Raw genomic sequence first — 20,921 nt, forward strand, 5'->3', positions numbered from 1 at the left:
AGTGTAAAAGAGACTAAAATAGAATCTGATTAGCACATCACTTGTTAAAAAAAAAAAAAAATTCCAAACATAAATAACAATTGATTCATTTGCCCTCCCAAATTAAAAACCCTGTTGTTAACACAATATATGGTTGACTGGCTGTAGGTTTCTTGATCAACTTAGAAGCTCTTCATGTGAATACGTGGCTTTAATCATTTCACTCTGGATATTATATTATATTTGGATGACATCAATGGTTTTGGAGCCCAAGTAATATTATGTAATGCCCAAACTTTGACTTTGACTGTATCCCATCACCAACACCAACTATCCCAATGCTAAGCCCAAGCCGCCCATTTTTCTTAGTGCCCAAGTTCATATCTCCTATAAATTTGGGGCGAATCCCACTAACTGACCAACAGCTTGAGTTGAGAGCTTTTCTTGTACAGTAAATCCCTTTCCCCACAAGTTCCTTTGTAGTCATTTTCAATCACTAAAAATGGAGTCAGTATTTCATAGGGCCGTAGACAACAATCCTATGTCCATTTCAGAAAAATTCATTGTCCCAGAGGAGCACCAGGCTAATCTCTCACAAGTTTCAACTCAGGCCTCAATCCCCATCATTGATCTCAGTATTACTGACCATAATTTATTAGTTCATAAGATAACACAAGCTTGTGAAGAATATGGCTTTTTCCAAATCACCAACCATGGAGTCCCAAAAGATTTGTGCAAGAAAACCATGACTGCTGTTGCTGATTTCTACAGTTTACCTTCTCAAGAAAGGTCTCAGTTTACAGATACCACCAAGCCAGTTAAAATCATTGGATACTTGCTCAACTCCAAGGACCAAGAGTCTCCTAACATAGCATTGTGGAGTGAATCCTTAAACCATCCTTGGGATCCTGCTGGAGATTTTGCCTCTTTATTACCCCAAAATCCTCCTCAATATAGGTAATTATAATAATAACAATCAATTTTTTTTTTTTTATTTCTACCGTTGCTTTAGTCTAGTTTGTTAACTTATTTGTGCTTGTTTTGGGATTTGTGAAGAGAGACTTTTGCTGAATATGCAAAGGAGGTGAATGAGCTAATGAAGAGACTTTTTGGGTTGATATCAGAAGGGCTGGGACTAGAGAAGGATTACTTGGTAAATAAGTTAGGTGAGAATCCATGGCTGACAGCACTAGCCAACTTTTTCCCACCATGTCCAAACCCTGAACTCACTCTTGGGATGTCTACTCATACTGATCTCAGTGCCCTCACTGTGTTGATGCAATCAGAGGAAATCAGTTGTCTTCAGGTCCTCAAAGATGACAAATGGATTGCCGTTCATCCACTCCCAAATGCATTTGTCATCAATCTTGGTGATCAACTAGAGGTACACATTATTTAATTCCTCACTTTATTATTACAAGTTACAAGTAATTGATTATGTATATATATGTATGTATAGGTAATGAGTAATGGAAGATTGAAGAGTGTGCACCACAGAGTTGTGAACAACAAAATGCAGCAGAGGATATCAGTAGCATTTTTCTATGGACCAAACATGGAGACTGTGATTGGTCCAATTGAAGAGTTGACCAATGAAGAACACCCTCCTCTCTATAGGACTTATACTTGTACTGAGTTCATGGAAGAATATAAAAGGCAAGCAGGTAAAAGGCCAATGGTAAAAGAAGCTTTCCAGCTAAGATCAAAATAACAAAGATATTTAGTTTAATAGCAGTTCATAAACTTGTGAGCACCAACTCATGTTTCTTGAAAAGAGAGGGTGCAATGTGTAATAAAAGGCAAAGTTTTCTTTAGCCACCCATGTTTTGTAAACAATAAACATCATTCTAATCAGAGATTTTTTTGGGTGTTTTTCATGTTGTATTTTATTTTGCCAAGTGTGAGTTTAATTTATTACGCAAGCCTTTCAAAATGTGTAGTTTCCTCTCTGCTTAATTGTAATGTGAAGGTTTGCTGATAATTTTTTTTTTAAAAGAATATATTTTATTTATTTTTAAATACATAAATGCAATGCAGAAAGTATTCCTAGCTACATAATTAACAAAGTATAAAGATATTAAAATTAGCCTTATAAGCAATTTTTTAGTTTTTAAAATTAAAAAAGTCTTTCTAAGAATGTTTAGATAATTTTTTTTTAAAAAAATTTAGAAGTCTTTTCAGAAAAAGCTAAGATTTGTAGCTTCTTCCAAAAATTTTTTTTTAGAAGATATTTTAAAAATTAAAATAATTTACATGATTTTTAATTTACTCACAAAAGATCTTTTTTTTAATGATATCCAAACACTTTTAAAAATATTTTTCATCAAAAAAGATCTTCATATAATAGTTATGCAAATAGTAAAAATAAGTCAAAGCTTATACTTATCTTTTCCTTCTAGCTATAAGAAAAAATAGTTCATAACAAACTATTAATTTCACCTAAAAATAAATTATTAGCAAAACTTCAATTACCAATAAAAAATAAATGGGAAATTTGAATTTCCATGCTTAATAAACCCATAAATTGATCTTCTAAACTAATACTATGCATAATTAGTTATATATGACACTTTTTGTGTTTTCCCCATAATACCCTCCCCACCTACATCTACCCACTCCAACCCTTTTTCTCATCAATTTCACATAAAAATTTTCCCCACCGAAAGCCTATCTTCCACAACCACCAATATTTTTTTTCTTCTCTTCACTCATCACTAGAAGCTACAACCTTCCACACTACAAGCCACCACACTAATCCACCACATTAGAAGCTAGAACACATACAAGCTCCATCAATGGGTAATTAATTAATTTTTTTTTTTTTAAATCTTGTTTGTTGTTGTCATATTTAATTAAGAATGTTGTGTTTGATGATTGATCTGTGGATTGTTGCTGTTATTTTGCTATTTCTTCCGTTATAATGTTTGCTGCATGTGAAAACTGGAATTTTGCTGTTTTTCTGCATTTTTTTTCGTCGGGCCCGATGGGGTCCGATGCTGGCCCGATGTGGGGAAAAATTTTGTTGGCAGAGGCGAAGACCCGATGGTTCGATGGTCGGACCCCCATCGGGTTCAATGGATTTTTTTTAATTTTATTTTTATTTTTTGGAACCCGGGTCTGATGGTCGGACCATCGGACCCCATCGGACCCCATCGGACCCCATTGTTTTTGGATTTTTTTTTAAATTTTTTAAAATAAGGTCCGATGATCCGTGGTGGGGGTCCGACCATCGGACCAATCAGACCCTACGAGATTTTTTTATTTTTTTTTATTTTTAATTTATTATTATTATTTATTTATTATTATTAATTTATTTTATATTGATTTATTAATATTTGTGTTATTAATTATTTTTTTATTAATAATTATTAATTATTATTTCAGTTAATGTTTTAAGAATTAATTAATTTTTTTTTAGTTATTTTATTAACTATCAATTATGAATTATTGTTATATTTTTTATGGTTTGAGTCTAGATTATTAATTATATTTTATTATCAATTAATAATTATTTTTTAATTATTAATTATTGTTTTATTATGAATTATGAATTATTGTTTTATTATGAATTATGAATTATTATTTTATTATCAATTAATTATTATTGTTTTGTTATTAATGATTAATTAAGATTTTTTTTCGGTGAGATATTTGTTGTAAATTATAACTGTGTTTTTTTTAAATGTATGTGACAGGTTCAACTGTTAATGCGTGTGTTATGTATAATGGTGTTTGGGAGTTTGATGGTAGAGATTGAGTTTATAAACGGGGCGACAATTTGACATTTGACATTGATCCGAACCTAAGCTACTCAGGTTTGGTTGATGTTTTGAACGAAGAACTAGATGTCGACAAAGTGGAGTATGACTTGAAATTGGAAGTACATTACAAGTACAAGAAAGGCTTTGAGTATCGCCCTGAAGTTATTGGAAATGATAAGCGTGCAAGGTACTTTTTATCTACACTTGCGAAGAAGCCAGATGAATTTACTCCTTTGTTTGTGACTTTGTTAAAGAAGAATGTTTGCGTCGATCCTAGTCCCACACCAAGTTTTGTTAAGGATAATCGTAGCGAGGTTGGGAGTTTTGTTCCAGAAACAAATCCAGAGGTGTTGGTTGCGGATGTATTACCTGAATTAAACAATATGATGCCGAGTGCTGATATTGTAGCACAAATACCGTTCATCGATGGTTTTTTTAATGGTCCAAACCCTGAATGTTATGTTGAGGGTAATGATGGCGTAAGAGACGACCAAGGTACAGAGGCCCCTGTTGCTGTACCTTTGAACTTGACTCCATTATCGTACCAAATACCACCGAGGCCACCGACACGGAAAAGAATGCCCTGTAGAGAAAATTGCCAAACACCTGGTACTAGTAGTAGTCGTCCAGGCGAAACCAGTCATGCTAGAGGAACTACTGACAGTACAGGTCCTAATAATGGTAGAGAGACCAATGATATTAGTGGTCCTACTGATGCTCGAGGGACCAATGTGACTGGATGGAGCGATCCATTTTCTTCTTCGAAAAGTTACGGTAAATTCAAGGAGAAAATGTATACAAGAGAAGACATCGAGGATCATAGTCATTATATATCTACAGGTGGCACACCAGGCGGGGAGTTACATGTGGAAAAGTTTTTTAGAGACAAAGAGCATTTAAAAATGGTTGTTGGCCTGTATGCAATGAAGAAAGGGTTTGACTACTACGTTAGGAAGTCCGGTACTGATATTTGGTACGTCACATGTAAGGATACAGATTGTGGGTGGAGATTAAGAGCGAAGAAGAACGTACTTTCTAACATGTTTGAGGTGAGTACATTTCATAATGTACATACATGTTCCCTTGATCTTCGAGGAAAAGATAACTGTCAAGCATCACCTGTAATAGTTGCCCATCTAATTAAGGATAAGTTCGCAACTGACGGCTCAGATCAGTTGCCCTCTGATATAAGAAAAAGTATGCACAAGGATTACGGGATCCAGATGAGTTATGAAAAGGCATGGAGGTGCAGAGAGAAGGCACTACACCTAGCTCGGGGTACACCTGAAGATTCGTACTCGAAATTACCTAGTTACTTGCACATGCTACAGTTGCGGAATCCAGGTACCATCACGGATTTTGTGGTAGAAGATGGTCGCTTCAAGTATTGTTTCTTCTCTCTGGGTCCTTCTATTCGGGGGTTTAGGTTTTGTCGACCTGTTGTATGCGTTGATGGGTCTTTCTTGAAGACTAGGTATGGTGGGCAAATGTTGTGTGCAGTGGCTTTGGATGCAGGGAGTCATATCTTTCCGATAGCTTTTGCTATAGTTGACAGTGAAAACCACAATTCCTGGACCTATTTTATGAGAAAATTGAAAGAAACGATTGGTGATGTTGAGAACTTAGCTTTTGTTTCGGATAGGCATCAAAGCATTGTTCGTGCTTTGGATATCGTGTTCCCTGATGCACACCACGGTGCATGCTACCACCACATTATTATGAACGTCAACCACAAGTTCAAGACTGACGTCTTCACGAATCACATTTACACGTGTGCCTACACGTATTCAAGATCAGAGTTTCACAGAGAATTTGAGAACATTCGGGCCATGAATCCAGCGGTTGCACAATATCTTGAGGAAATTGGATTTGAAAAATGGGTCCGGTCGTACTTTCCAGGGGTACGTTACAATGTAATGACGAGCAACTGGGCTGAGAGCTTCAACAACACAACTAAGGATGCAAGAGGCTTCCCGATCACTGCTGCTGTAGCATTCCTGAGGTCCAAAGTCCAGAAGTGGTTTGCTTCACGAAAAGAAAAAGCTGACAAGTGGACAAAACCCCTTGCACCAGAAATGGAGGAGGACTTGACATTGCATTTTGAAAAAGGTCGGTATTTGAACGTTGACTCATGCGGGCCTTACACGTTGCAGGTTCACCCTGGAGGAACAGTTATGACCGGTGGCGTAGTGGACTTGCAGGAACATACTTGCACTTGCGGCTTGTTCCAGTGCATGAAGTTTCCTTGTCCTCATGCATGTGCTGCATCTCAGGAGCGAAGTATTAGCGCGTACACACTATGCTCGCCATATTACACGACTGAATATTGGAGGAGGACATATGAAGGAACAATTATGCCAGTTGGTGACGAGGATGATTGGGAATTGCCTGATGACATCAAGAACATGACAGTTGGAGTGCCTGTTGAGAAGCAACCAGTAGGGCGACCCAAGAAGCAAAATGTTGGAAGAATTAAGAACAACCGAATTGCTTGTAACAGTGAAAGGATTATCAAATCACGAAATTGTAGCAAGTGCGGTGCCAAGGGGCACAACAGAAGCACTTGCAACTACCGAGGTTAAAAATGTTATTTTAGTTTATTTGTATCGTGATGTGTTGGACTATTATGTATTGTTATTGAATTAATGTTGGACTATTTTAAACATTAGAATTTGTGATATTTTATGTTTACATAATTATTATAATTTTTTGCATGAAAGAAAGGCGTAAAATTTGTATGAACTCTTAAAAAAACATAAACATACTAATAAAAAAAACTAGTTACATTGTTATCTTAATAAATACAAAATAAAAAACACATTTGTTCATGCTAAATTCTGGTAAAACAAATCTACACACCACCGCTCTCTAAATTTCTTCATATTCTCATCATGCACATTATGAAACGTAGTCTCCAGCATACTATGCTCGATGTGCTCTATCACGTACATCCCGCAGTTACCGCTGTATGAGACAATAAAAAGTAAATAAATAAAAGTATGCAAATTAAATTCAAGTTAAATAACAAAAAAATCAATTGTAATTAAGTTACCTTGTCTTTGTCTGTGGAACAACGGCCCGATCCATGACTTTTGAAGTGAAATTTCTGACCTGGCTCTCTGAGGCTGTAAGTTGAGGCACGAGGATCATGTCATGAGTCTCGAATAGGCCAGCCTGCAGTAGCAAATTTGGTAGTAATTTTTCCCACATTGCCAGGTGACTCTTCAATTCGTTCGGGGAAATCGATCCGAGGCTCGAGTCAAATATGTTCAACTACCAATGATCCAGATCTACCTCTAGTGCCACCCAATGCTGTGCTCCATCGAAGTGGAGGGCTATATATATTCTCTCCTTATTCTTCCAACTGGCCAAGAATTGACTTTCATCCCCTCGAATCAAATCTAATATGCTCTCGTCCCACTGATAGTTAGCCTGGTCATCACCCGCAGCTTCCCACCGAGCAATAACTCCTGCTGGGAAAATACACGGCATGATGACACATCTATTTGGGTAGGCCTCTGGATAAAAGTGTTGTCACCTCCTCATCAAATGGAATGCCGCATCCAAATGCTAAAACATGAAAATTAAATATGTCAAAGATTAAATAAAAAAGAGTTAGATAAAGTCTTTAAAAGCAAAAGCAGTAAAAAAGTCTTAAAAACTTACATCGTTCCCAAGCCAAAACTTCGGAGTATGTAGTTCGAGGAACCAAGACAAATGGTATCGACCGGTGAAGCACTCTCTCGGGTAATTGTTCCCAATCTGGCCGAGTACCCAATTGTGAAAAGTCTTGAGCAGCTTCCGATCAACCACTCTAAGTGGGTCCGCATTCACGAGTGTCGAAGTAGCCCTAGCCTTCTTCTTCATTTCAGTGTACTCAGCGAACCACCTAGACCGCCTTCTCTTCCTCCGGTTCTCCATTACTTCTGGAGCTGTCTCTAACACCTGCACCTCAGAATCCTGAGTATGCCCGATGCTGGTGATATTCGTCTTCTCAGGTGTACAGAACATGTCATCATCATCCGGTTGGTAATCATTTGGGAGAATGAAGTCATCTTCCGGTGTCCGAGCCTCTTCTTTTGGCTGTGGCTGTGGCTGTGGCTGTGGCTGTGGCTGTGGCTGTGAATCTACTGCCGGCCTTCCAGGATCTTGCAGGAGCGTCATTATGGTCTTCAACTGATCCATAATCGCTGTTTGTCCTCTTAGCAGAGCGGCCTGACCCCTCTCCACAGTCTCCAACCTTGCCAAAATGGCAGGGTATACTGGATCGCGAGCCTCTGAGGTGCTGGGAATAGAAGCTGACGGGCGAACAGGAGGATCCTGTGATGCTGCAAGTGGGTCAACACCAGACCCATCAGGAACTGAAGCTGCAGATGGGTCAACACCAGACCCATCAGGAACTGAAGCTGGAGATGGGTCAACACCAGACCCATCTGGAACTGCAGGCGGTGCACGTGGTGGAGACGGTGGAGGTGGTGTAGAGTCTTTAAATATTCGGGCTACCTCCGCTCGTTCTTCCAATGTGGAGGCAAACTTTTCGGCCTGGCTTCGCAAAACATCCTGTGTTGGTTGCCCATCCTCACCCAACACAAGTTCCTCCAAGTCAACAAATAACGGAGGCTGACCCCCGGTTATGTAACTCACAAACTCAATCTCGGTCGGCCGAGGACATAACATGGAGTACACTGTCAACTGAAAAATATAACAAATATATTAATATAATATATGCAAATTAACATGAATTCAACATAAAGCGTAACAAACTTACATTTTTAGCAAATAATCTGGTCACTTCATCCTTCCCGAGTGTAGTGTTCGGCTTACTCTCCCAGTTGACCATTCTCGGAAAGCGATGCGACCTCCTCACTGCATACTCGTTGCCCAGCTGTAATATGGCCTCGTATGCCCAATACTGCAACGCTGCAGTATAGCCGTAGGCTGAGTATTTTGCCTCCTTCTGAGTGACTCCCTTCTCAATCTTTTTCAACATCTTATTCTTCACATCTAAGTAATCCTTGTTACAAGTTTCCATCAGCTTGGTGTAAGAAATCTTTCCCCAGGGGTACTCGTAGAAGAATGGAAGGTTATCAACCATTCTTATCACAAAAGGAGGAACGACAGCCTTCTCCTCCTTACCAGTGAGGACGCCCATAACAAACAAGGCCATCCCCAACTTGTAGACATCATCAGCTTCTGTGCAGCTCTCAAAAACTCTGCACAGTTGGCCGAAGCTGATCGAAGCACTACCGTTGAAATATTCCATAATCAACCGGTCAGAGCTTCCATTTTGTTTGATGTCTTCCTCAGTAGGGTCGGGCAACAAGTTTAACCCGGTGACCAAGCTGAACTCCACCCTCCCAAATCTACATCTCTTCCTTCCCACATAGAAATGCACCTCGTCCGGCTTGTCAGATTTTATTTTGTGAAGCATCAACTGATGAAAAAATGCTCCAGAAAATTGTATGAGCTCTCTCTCGAAAAATTGTTTGAAAGGGGATTCCCTCACCCTGTCCAATAGGTTGAATTCTTCAAATTTAGCCTTAATCTTCGGGTAGTAGTAACTACCCCCGCGCCATGTGACACGGCTAGTGTAATGGTCTGACACTGGAATTATAAGATGTGCAGTTCCCTGAAAAAAAAAACCAACAACGATAATTAATAATTAATAATACAAAAATAAAACAATTATTGTTTCTTTAATAATAAAAAAATATTTTAATAAAACAATTATTAATAATTAATATAAAACAATTATAATAAAAAAAATAAAAAAGAAAACAATATCAAATAATTAATATAAAATAATTAGTAATAAAAAATAATTAATAAAACAATAACTAATAAATAATATAAAATAATTATTAATAAAAAATAGAACAATAATTAATAATTAATAATAAAACAATAATTAATTATTAATAATAAAAAAAGTTATTAATAAAATAATTATAAATAATTAATATAAAACAATTATTAATAAAAAAATAGAACAATAATTGAAAATTAATAATAAAACAATAATTAGTAATTATAACTAAAAAAATAATTAATAATTCATATAAAATAATTATTAATATGAAATAATCAATAAAACAATAACTAATAAATAATATAAAATAATTATTAATAGAAAAAAAAACAATAATTCATAATTAATAATAAAACAATAATTAATAATTAATAATAAAAAAATTATTAATAAAATAATTATCAATCATTAATATAAAACAATTATTAATAAAAAAATTATTAGTATAACAATTATTAATAATTAATGTAAAACAATTATTAATAATTAATAATAAAAAATAATTAATAATTAATATAAAACAATTATTAATATAAAACAATACCTAGTAAATAATATAAAATAATTATTAATAAAAGAAACAATAATCGATAATTAATAATAAAACAATAATTAATACTAAAACAATAATTAATAATTACTCAATCAACATAACTAATAATTAAAAAACAATAAAAATTAAAAAAAATAATTAATAATCAATACTACAACAATAATTAATAATAAATACAAAATTATTAATTGGTAATCAAACAATAACTAATTACTAATTAATAAGACCAAAAAAAAAAAAAAATCAACCCACGGGTCCGATGGCTACCAATCGGACCCACTGTGAGGTTCGATTGGTAGACATCAGACCCATACAAAACAATTAAATTTGGCACCATCGGACCCATACATAATCAGACCATCGGACCTGAACAACCCCATCGGACCCCGTACAATCGGACCCAACTATGACCATCGGACCCGTACAATCGGACCAACCAAAATTGACCATCGGACCCCCCCAACACCATTGGACCTTCATCTTCCCAGCCCGAAACACAGATCCGAAACAACCCTCCTCCTTTCACAGATCCGAAACAACCCCACACCAAAATCGGACCCAAAAAATTTCTTAAATCTAACAACTAACAATTCCAAACAAAATCACACACAATATAAATCTTAAAAACACTTTCTAAAAAAAAAAAACAAAAAAATAACACCTTGGCCATTTCGAATATGGGTCGGTCCGGTCACTTCCTCTGCTGCGCCGTCGTGGTCGGTTGAGTGTTGTGGGTTGAGCATCGGTTGATCGCGGGTGAGCGTCCTTGGGGCTGGGGTTTTCGTCGGGGTCCGTGGGTGAGCGTTTGGGGTTGGGGTTGAGCGTGGGTGAGCGTTTGGATGAGCGATTCGTGGGTTCGTGGTGAGCGTTTCGTGGGTGGCGTTTGGGAGGCCGTTCGTCTGATGGTCCGACTGTGGCTTGGGTGTTGGTGAGTTGAGAGAGAGAGAGTCGGCTGAGATGGGATTAGGATTTCAAATGGGAGGGTTAGTTTTGGAAAAGTAGTAAAATTGTCATATATTACCAATTTTAGTAAGTATGTATTTAGGGAAAAAATAATAGGGTTTTGTAAGTATGGAAATTCAAATTTTCCAAATAAATAAAGTATAATATGTGAAGTCCTACATATTTTATTTTAAAGAGATATTTACAGCAAAAAAAATCATATATCTTTTCTTCCAGATTAAATTCTAAATGTTACATGGCGTTGGTTGTCTCATCGGCGTCGTCCTGGTAGCGAGTGGAGAAGAGCGACCAGGCCAAGTACATGATGGCGAAAGTGAGTGCGCCGCAGGCAACATCGAAGAGGAGAGCGATGACAACGCTGAGGATATCCTTGGTGTGATCGCGGAGGGAGGTGAGATCGTAAGGAGAGGTGGAAGAGGACAAGGGAAAAAGGGGCATCTTCCGTAAGGATTAGACTTGGCGTGAGGCTTCTTCTTGGTATTGTCGTCGTTGTTCTTGTTCTTGTTCTTGGTGCTCTTCTTCTATGATCCAAGCCTCACCTTTGACGCGATAGAATTGGGTAACCTCGGCGAAAATGGTGACGAATCCCGATGAGGAGTGGAATTGGGGTTGGCGGAGGGAGAATGTGTAAGAGGAAATGAATAGGGTTTTGCAGGGCCTTGGGGAGGTGGAGACGATAGAGATCCAAATCAGTAGAATGGACAAGAGAAGACGTTGACTCTTGGAAGCCATGGCAGACATTTCCCATCTCTCTCTGGTGAGGATGAAGCAGAGATTAGTGTCTCAAGTTTTGGAGAATGGGATTATATTTCACTCTGTGATTATTGGGGTAACCACAGGAATGTCTCAGAATCAGTGCACCATTAGACCTTTGGTCGTTGCACTTGCGTTTCATCAGATTTTTGAAGGCATGGGTCTCGACGGCTACATTGCACAGTTAGAAACGTTTTATTGTTCCTTTATTATTTGTGGTAAATATCACAGTTATGTACGAGGGATAAACCTATTGCCGATCAACGTCAAAGGAGGGGATCTAATCCATATCCTCATGCTTTCTATCTTACAGATCCATTGGACAGGGACGGTGCGGGGTGGACTGGTGCGGGATTGGTTGTCGGATGGCCGTTTATTGACGCCTCTTGTAAATATTGGTGACAGTTATATATTACTTTTTAATTATTATTTAATTTTATTTTTATTTGTTGAAAAGGTGGTTAGTAATATTATTATTATTACTATTTTTAATTAAACTGTAATTAATTTTTGAGCTGTTATTTTACTTTCATATTTTTTATTATTTAATTTTCATGATTATTATTTTAAAAGTAATATTATTGTATTAACTAAAATGATGAGAATTATGTTGATATTTTTAGGAGTTTTTTTAAAAAAATTATTATTATTATTATTATTATTATTATTATTAATGGTGTTAATTTTTGTTATATTAGCTTATTATGCTAATTTTTAAATTCTCAAACTAAATTGTATTAATTATTAATTATATATATGGTAGATTTTATTATGTCAGTTATTAGAGAATTTTGTTTTTTTAGTTATTAATAGAGTTATAAAGTTATTGAGTTATTCAAGTTATTGGTTATTAATTTTGTTTATCTCTTTCTCTCTCCCTGGTTCATCTTCTTCTATGTTTATCTTCTTCTCCTATTTAAGGAAAAAGATGAAACCAATCTTACTACCCTCTTCAATCTTCTCTCCCTCTTCTCATAAATTTTACTGATGTTGGAGAAATTTAGACAACACCAAATAAATAATATTATTTAAAATATAAATAGAATTGTGCGAGTACTCAACTTAGAATGGCGAGTATTCAAACTATGGATACACAGACGTACTGAAAATATAAGGAAGATAAAGAGAATATAGTGGTTCAGTCAGATCACGATCTGCTTAGTCCACTGTTGTAAGGGTTTTCTGTTAGGTTTTATGCCCTAAATAAAACCCCATTTCAATGTAATCTATTTTATTCAACATCAATAAAGAAACAGAAGTATTTTTCATTCATCTGTGTATGTTTTGGTTCACTTTATAAATTTCTTGTCTATTTGATTTATAAATTCATCTTAAACCCTTTTTCACATACTTGATCATGTTTATTGTGTTGTCATCACATTAGAAAGTAAACATGACTATGTGAATAAAGTTTCCTAGATTTATCAGACACAGGGTTTTACTGATATGATAATCTACAACAAGAGTTTACTTGCATTTGGAGAAATGCCATGTTCTTTCCAGAACATTGGTTAAAGTAAAGCTCAGGTTGGATGCATGGAGTATGCATCGGAAGGGACCGATATTGAACTTTGACTAAGATTTAATAAAACTTACCGTAAAATCTATTCAAGTCAATATCACCAAGGTTATCCTAGATCAAATGTTCTTAATCCTGTTATGATTAGGCTCAATCTTGAAAGGCTATTCGTGTTCTTTGATTTGTTAGTTAAGCCTACTTTTAGGTCAGGGTGATACGTATATTTTGGGAACACGGTAGTGCAATTGAGTGGGAGCGCTAGCATAAACATGGAATCTATAGCTTCTATCTGGCGAATAGTAAGCAAAGGATGATCTCCTTCGAGCTTGACCAAACGAACATAAATGGTGGAGTACTCATTTCACATAAGCTGAAATATCATTTATACGGGGTCAAGTGTTTTAAGGATAAAATACATAGTAGGGTGTTACGGTAATCTAATCCCTTTACAGTGTAGATCATTCATATAGAGGATCATTGATCAAATTAGGATTATAACAATGGATAACTAATGATGCGTCTATATGGTGGAACATATAGAGCATTCTATATACTGAGAGTGCAATTCTAAGTTCTATGCGTGGATTCAATGAAGAATTAATAAGTTAGTGAATTTTAGTGCTAAATTCTTGATCTACTTATTGGAAGCTCGGTTATATAGACCCATGGTCCCCGCACTAGTTGAGATAATATTGTTTGTAAGACTCATGTAATTGGTTTTGATTAATCAATTATAATTCACAAATTAGACTATGTCTATTTGTGAAATTTTCACTAAGTAAGGGCGAAATTGTAAAGAAAGAGTTAATAGGGGCATATTTGTTAATTATGATACTTCGTATGGTTCAATTAATAAATATGATAAATGACAATATTATTTAATAATTATTTATAGTTATTAAATAGTTAGAATGAGCATTTAAACGGTTGAATTAGGAAATTGGCATTTTTGAGAAAATCAGATACAAAAGTGTTAAAATTGCAAAATTGCAAAAAGCAAGGCCCAAATCCATCAAGCCATGGCCGACCACTTTTTTAAGCATTTTAAAATGACATTTTCATTATTTTAATGCTAAATAATTCAAACCTAACCCTAGTGGAATGCTATAAATAGGTAGTGAAGGCTTCAGGAAAACACACTTCTGAATCAGAAAACCTGAGCCTTTCTCTCTCTACCTTGGCCGCCACTCTCTCTCTCTTCTTCCTTAGAATTTCGAAATTACCTTAGTGATTAGAGTAGTGCCTACACACAGCAAGCAATACCTCAATCATAGTGAGGAAGATTGTGAAGAAAGATCATCAGCAAAGGAGTTTCAGCATCAAAGATTCAGAGAAAGAGATCCAGGTTCAGATCTTGATAATACTCTGCTACAGAAAGGATACAAGGGTTAGAGATCTGAACGGAAGGAGTCATTTAATTCCGCTGCACCCAATGTAAGGTTTCTTAAACTTTATACGTGTTTATTTCATCGTTTTAGAAAGTTCATATTTAGGATGTTAATCAACATACTTGTGAGTAGATCTAAGATCCTGGTAAAATAATTCGAACATTTTCATGTCCTCTGCATTTCATATTGGATCACTCCTTTATATACAAAGCAAGTGTCCTTTGATTACACAGAGATTGATTTCATTATCAATATGTTTTTACATTGAATATAATATTTAAATCAATAAAAAACATAAATACAATAAATGAAGAATAGTTTCGGCCCAATTCACTAAATACAGCAACGTATGCGACTTTCATAGTACGAGTTGTCTGTTCATACTCTTGCATAAGCTCACAGGCTTAAGATGCGTAAAAGACTGATCGAGTCTGAGATGTTTGCGTCCTGCTCGAGTCGCATATACGGATATCCTGCAATAAGTTGATAACTTAAGACATGCGAGTCCTTATCGGGTTATCGAGGTTGTTGGGTCATCTATACCGGCTCGCAGAGTAAATAATCGATCTTTACCACCTCGCAGGGAGATCTTTATAGTCCTCGCATATATCTCAGTGTTGTGAAAATTTATGTTGATTTATAATTGCTCAAGTGTACACAATCACAAATAAGTAATACAATGATAAGTAATCAAAGTTTGTCTCCACAGGGACTTTTTACTAAATAATGCAAAATCAACTAAGAGCAATTCCAAGAATTTCAAATAAAAATAAAACAAGTAACAAATTAATTCAAGAGCGAAATTCTTAACCTTAATTCTAAACTTGAGGAATAATATTTTAAACTAAATAAACTAAAAATAAGAAGCTAAAAGTGATTAAAGTGGTGATAATTTCAGATTTGGAAAATAGACTTGGGTGATTAATTTCCACTTGTATGTCCCAGTTGATACAACAATGACTCAGCAATCCTGACAGAGTTAACAGATTTCAAAAAAACCAGCAAGCTTTTTCCAAAACTTGCAATAAACCATTCATAATCTCACAATGCATTCCTACATCAGTTTAGATCACAAATAGCCCCAATAAAGCATCAAATCTTTAGTTATGCATGGTAGCAAAATATGCTTATTTCACTACTAATTAATACCTAAAAGAAAAGGTAAAAAATCATGCATCAATTAGAGGGGTTCAACTAGGTCTTACTTTTCCAAGTAAGGTCTAGCTTGCTAAATGTTAAAGATGGCCAAAAATCAACATTCAATCAAAATTTCATCACAACTAATTGAACTAAGACAAGATTACTTAATCATTGCAAAATCAAAATACTAGTCCATACAAGGGTTCATAACCACCCAAATCTCAAAGAGTTTAGTTCATAGCTGAAATTAAAAACTCAAAACCAGAAAACGAAATGTTCATGGAGTTAAAGAGAAAACTAGAGAGTAGAAAATGATACAAAATGAAGAGGAGAGCAAGAGAAATGAGTTTGAAGCTCAAATCCTCTCTTTGTAGGTTGCCTTCTTCTCCTTCTTCTTAGTCTTCTTCTTCTCTTCTTTGTACTCTCTTCTTTTTCCTTTCTTTCTCTGTACTTTTTCTTCTGAAATTTTCGTACCCCCTCTTCTCAAAGTGCAGTCACCATATATCTTATGTCCTTTTTCTTTTGCTCCCCAATTAGGGTACTAAAATTTACCCTAATTAGAAATCCAAGTCATGGTCCACTTGTCCTTATTTTCCACCTATTAGTTGAGTCATTGGTCACATTTTTGCCACCTCAGCTCATTTCTTTCTTCATTAATGCCAGCTGGACTTTCTGCTAAAATACACTTAGTGGGCTGGTAAATTGCTACGCGATGATTGCTACAGCAATGCTAGTCAGCAATAAGCATTTTTCTGCTCCTTTTCCTCGTCCCAAACATATCCAAATACCTATTCTTGCATTTTTTTCTGCTTAATACACATAAAAACAACAACGTAAGTCTATTTAACACTTGCTAACACACACACTTCCATTTATTACAAAGACACAGCAAACTAAACACAATTACATAATATGGACACTAATTACTCTATTATTTAACTTAAAATTCAAGTTTAAAGATATCAAAATAACTCTAAATCTTAGAGTTCTCACTCGGTATATGCGAGTCTTAACCTGATCCTCGATCCTACTTTGTGCGAACTATGTGAATGCGACTAGACTCTGTCAAGGTCACATCATCCCAGTTGAGTCTGGTTCAGGCGAGGCTTACACTCAAGAGATTTCCTATTGACATCTCAGCCCTCCTCGAGGAGAGTGAGTCTACGTGTCATTTTTATGGGAGCCTGGTCTCGAGTTTTTAAGTGAAAAATTCTCAGTATAACACTAACAAAACAAACTCCTAACTCATTAACAAAAAACAAACCCGAACCTTTAAACCCATAAACAATAACAAATCCACAAATAAAGCCATCTCCAGATTGAGTCCAGCGTTGAGAGGCAGAACCATCGCCGACGGGGCTCTACAATTCTGCGAGGACGACAAGGAGTATGACATCGTCGACGACTCGGGGTTTCGTCCTCTTTCTCTTTGATGAGAATTACTGGGGCAGAGGTTTTTGAGGGCAAGGACCTCCCTCGTGGTGCTCGTTTAGGCCATCAATAGCTGGAGACGGCAAACTAGATCTAGCATAAGGTCGTGTGAAAAGAAGGGAGAAGAGAAAGTGAGGTGGTAGAGAGAGGGGTTGAGGAACTAGGTTTCAAAATGTTCTTTTTCTTTTAATTCTTTTTTTATTATCGTTATTTAGTTTTTTGCAGTATTATTATTAGGTGCTTATACGATGCACCCCCTTAATTTTTTTTTAATATTATTTAAGAATGATATTAAATTTAACTAATTAATACAGTTTTATCTAATAAAACTAAATAGTTAAATAGTATTAATTATACAATTCATAATTGTTATAATTATTTAAAACAATAATTTTACAAAATACTATTTTTCCTTAAAAATTTATTTCTTATAGAAATTAATTCTCACTCAAATTTACTCATCAAATAAACCTTCCCCTATACAATATCATATAGATGTGACTTTAGGACCATAGACCTATATTTCGAAGTTCTAATAAACACTTAATTATTATTGATCTCACCAATAGAATAATCTAGTTTATTAATTCTATTATTACTCCACTATAAATATGAAATTACACTCTTTGACAATATAAAATTATATTTATAGAATTCTTACTTGTAATCCATTGATATAATCAATCTAAGTAGTTTTCTCTTCAATTATTAGTTCATAATTAGAGTTGGTCAAAATTATTGTTTTACCCTTCTAATTATCTCTTCACTCCTTATGTAATATTAGTCTAATGCGAACATTTAATCTAACACTTATTATAGATTTGGATCTAACTGTTAGCACTCTCAGAATTAACACTATAAGGATTCGTTTGGTACGTTGTATTACACCGTATTGTATTGCATAGTATTATATTAAATTATAATTTATGCAATATTTTCATGTAAAACTATATGCGGTATTAACTTTTATGGAAGCCTAAATGTATAATATTTCAGCATAAATTAAAGTTTAACATAGTATTATATAAAAATATGATATATAATCCAATTCAGTATAATACAATACAATACAATACGACCTAATACGATGTTCCAAACAAGCCCTAAGGGAACTAATATTCGACCTGTTAGAAAAGCTTGGATTCCAATATTGTATGACATGTTCCCAACTAGTCATGTTCTTAAGCTTCCAAAATAGAAGTTGTAAGAATCATCTTTTCTGAGAAATTTTAACGAGTGAATCAAAGAACTCAATGAACATAAACAAGAGTTCATGTATACTCAGGATTCAGACTGATCTACTAATGATCATCGTTGTGATATGGATAATTCTTTCATGGTAAATGGCAGGTTAATGAAAGATTTTTATTATATATTGGTCCAGTCATGCATAATCGAATTATACACAGTACCTTTACTACATGTCTATCCACATATGTGATCTGAATCAAAATCACACACAATAGAAGTATAATGTTAAACTATACTTAGCAATTCTATATTAAAGATTCCTATTACTTTAATACACTATTGATTTATTTTATTCATATAATCTTAATTCTCTTGTATGTCCTTACAAGATTATACCTTATCCATATGAATAAGAAATTTTCAGAGATTTATTAATTATACTATTATAATTAATGTATCATTTATCTTATAATTGATTTTCATATATTCTCTAATATATTATCTATTAATTACTTGCTTTTAGGGAATAAATCCTAATATTAGTAAAGTAAACAAGTATCAGGTGTATTGGCTATACATCGGACTGGACCAATATTAACAGTAGAAAAGATACTATAAATTTAGTGTTATATCTTTTTTAAGTCAATATTACTTAGTTAATCATAGATTATTTAATCTCAATCCTGAGATGGTTAAGCTCTAGCTTAAATGTATATTGCACGGTTCTTTGACTTGTTCGTTACTTGCTTACCTGCGGGAATAGCCCATACTTACATCTTAAGAACTCGGTAGTGCAATTGAGTGAGAGTGTTAATCATAGATATGAACATTTATAGCTTCTATATTTATTAGAAGTGAGACAATAGTTTTCTAAGAGCTTGGCTTAACGCGATAAATGATAGAGAGCTCATTTCAATAATTATATTAGTTTTCTAAAATATCACTTACAAGTAGCTATGTATTTTAAGCATAAAATCTATTGAAGGGTAAAATGGTAATTTTTTCCCTACTCAATATAGACCGTCTATAGATGATCAATGATCGTTATGATTGAAACAATCGATAGATTCATAGGGTATCCATACTTGGTGTATAGAGTGTTTTATGTAATCAAAAGTGCAATTTTGAATCTATAGTGGAGTCAGAAGGAATTAATAAGCTAAAAAATTTACTTGATAAATTTTAAGATCTGCTTATTAGGAGCTTGGTTACATAGGCCCATGGTCCCCACATTGTCTAGGATAACATCATCTTGTAGACTCAATTAATTAGTTTAACAAGTCAATTAGAATTTTAAAATAGACTATGTCTTATTTGATAATTTTGACCAAATTTGGACAATTTTGAGAAGAAAAGAGAAATAAAAGTTTATTTGTTAATTAGTACTCTTTGCAGGTCTAATTAATAAAAATAATAAAATTGTATTTTATTTGATAATAATTTATAATTATTAAAATAAAATTGGTATTTAAATAATTAGATGAGATAAGTGCTAAAATTAGAAAAGACACTTTAGTTTTATTAGTTGAAATAAAGTGGTAAAAATTTAATTCTAAAATCATATGTATTTCGGCCTAGAGGATTAGATTCAACCCAATTCTTTATTTTAAGCTCATCTTATCTAAATCTAACCCTAAGTGAAGCCTATACAAAGAAAGTGATGAGAAGAGAGAATTAACCTAAGTTTCATAACTCTAGTCTCACAAAATTCAATGTGAGACGATTCTCTTCTCTTCTTTCTTCTAATTCAAAATTTACTATGCTAAATTCTTTCTCAATATTTTTCTAAGGGGTTTTGAGAATCAACCCACATTATTCAAGTTGATACTCAGGCCTTTGTGAAAGACTGTGATGAACACAATTGAAGAAAAAAGATCCAGGTTTAATTCTTGGTAATACTCTGTGACAGAAAGAAACAAGAGTTAGAGAGTTGAACGGAAGGAGACAATTTATTTCGTTACAATCAATGTAATGTTTTCTTAAATTTCTTATGTGTTTATTTTATTGTTTTAGGGTATCCATGTTAGGATGTTTGATTAGCCTTAATTTAACATACATGAATAGTAAATAAGATCCTGATAAAACAAGTTTCTAACAATTGGTATTAGAGCCATGGTAATATTTATTATTTATAAAATATGAATTTAAAACAATTTTGTGTGTTTTATGTGAGATTTAGATAATTCATGTTTGTATTATATGTCTTGATGAATGATTGTGATAATTACAAGTTTTTCTATTAAAAATAATTTGTATTTGGTTCTAAAATTACTTTAGAATGAAAATTGGTGAAAAATTATGCAAGTTTGTTTTTTAGAAAACTTGATTTCAATAAAAAATGAAAAAAATTATGGAAGTTTGAAGTTTTGATGGCATGGTTGCCATCGTCACTCGGGTGCAAAGGATGCCGAGAAAACTCGATTGTTGTAGGGTG

At 34.4% G+C, this 20,921-nt stretch overlaps 2 protein-coding genes across 3 annotated transcripts; one reads left to right on the top strand and one right to left on the bottom strand.

Moving 5' to 3' along the window:
- Nucleotides 1–293: 293 nt before the first annotated feature.
- Nucleotides 294–1,851, top strand: LOC115712392 (protein DMR6-LIKE OXYGENASE 1). Its single transcript, XM_030640663.2, has 3 exons — nt 294–936; nt 1,036–1,363; nt 1,439–1,851. Exons 1-3 carry the CDS (start codon nt 482–484, stop codon nt 1,688–1,690), a joined length of 1,035 nt encoding a protein of 344 aa, XP_030496523.2. The 5' UTR covers nt 294–481; the 3' UTR covers nt 1,691–1,851.
- A 4,772-nt stretch (nt 1,852–6,623) lies between these two features.
- Nucleotides 6,624–11,205, bottom strand: LOC133036679 (uncharacterized). 2 transcript variants are annotated; one of them, XR_009687268.1, is made up of 4 exons: nt 8,509–11,205; nt 7,407–8,432; nt 6,793–7,310; nt 6,624–6,704 (listed from the first exon to the last, which is right to left on the bottom strand). XR_009687268.1 is itself a non-coding variant. In XM_061113324.1 (3 exons), exons 1-3 carry the CDS (start codon nt 9,169–9,171, stop codon nt 7,275–7,277), a joined length of 1,725 nt encoding a protein of 574 aa, XP_060969307.1. In that variant the 5' UTR covers nt 9,172–11,205; the 3' UTR covers nt 6,677–7,274. The 2 variants fall into 2 exon arrangements, 1 of the variants encoding a protein (XP_060969307.1); XM_061113324.1 differs by having other exon boundaries at nt 6,677–7,310.
- Nucleotides 11,206–20,921: the final 9,716 nt, after the last annotated feature.

The sequence above is a fragment of the Cannabis sativa genome, chromosome 4 (genome assembly GCF_029168945.1).
Source record: "Cannabis sativa cultivar Pink pepper isolate KNU-18-1 chromosome 4, ASM2916894v1, whole genome shotgun sequence".
Classification (NCBI taxonomy): Eukaryota; Viridiplantae; Streptophyta; class Magnoliopsida; order Rosales; family Cannabaceae; genus Cannabis; species Cannabis sativa.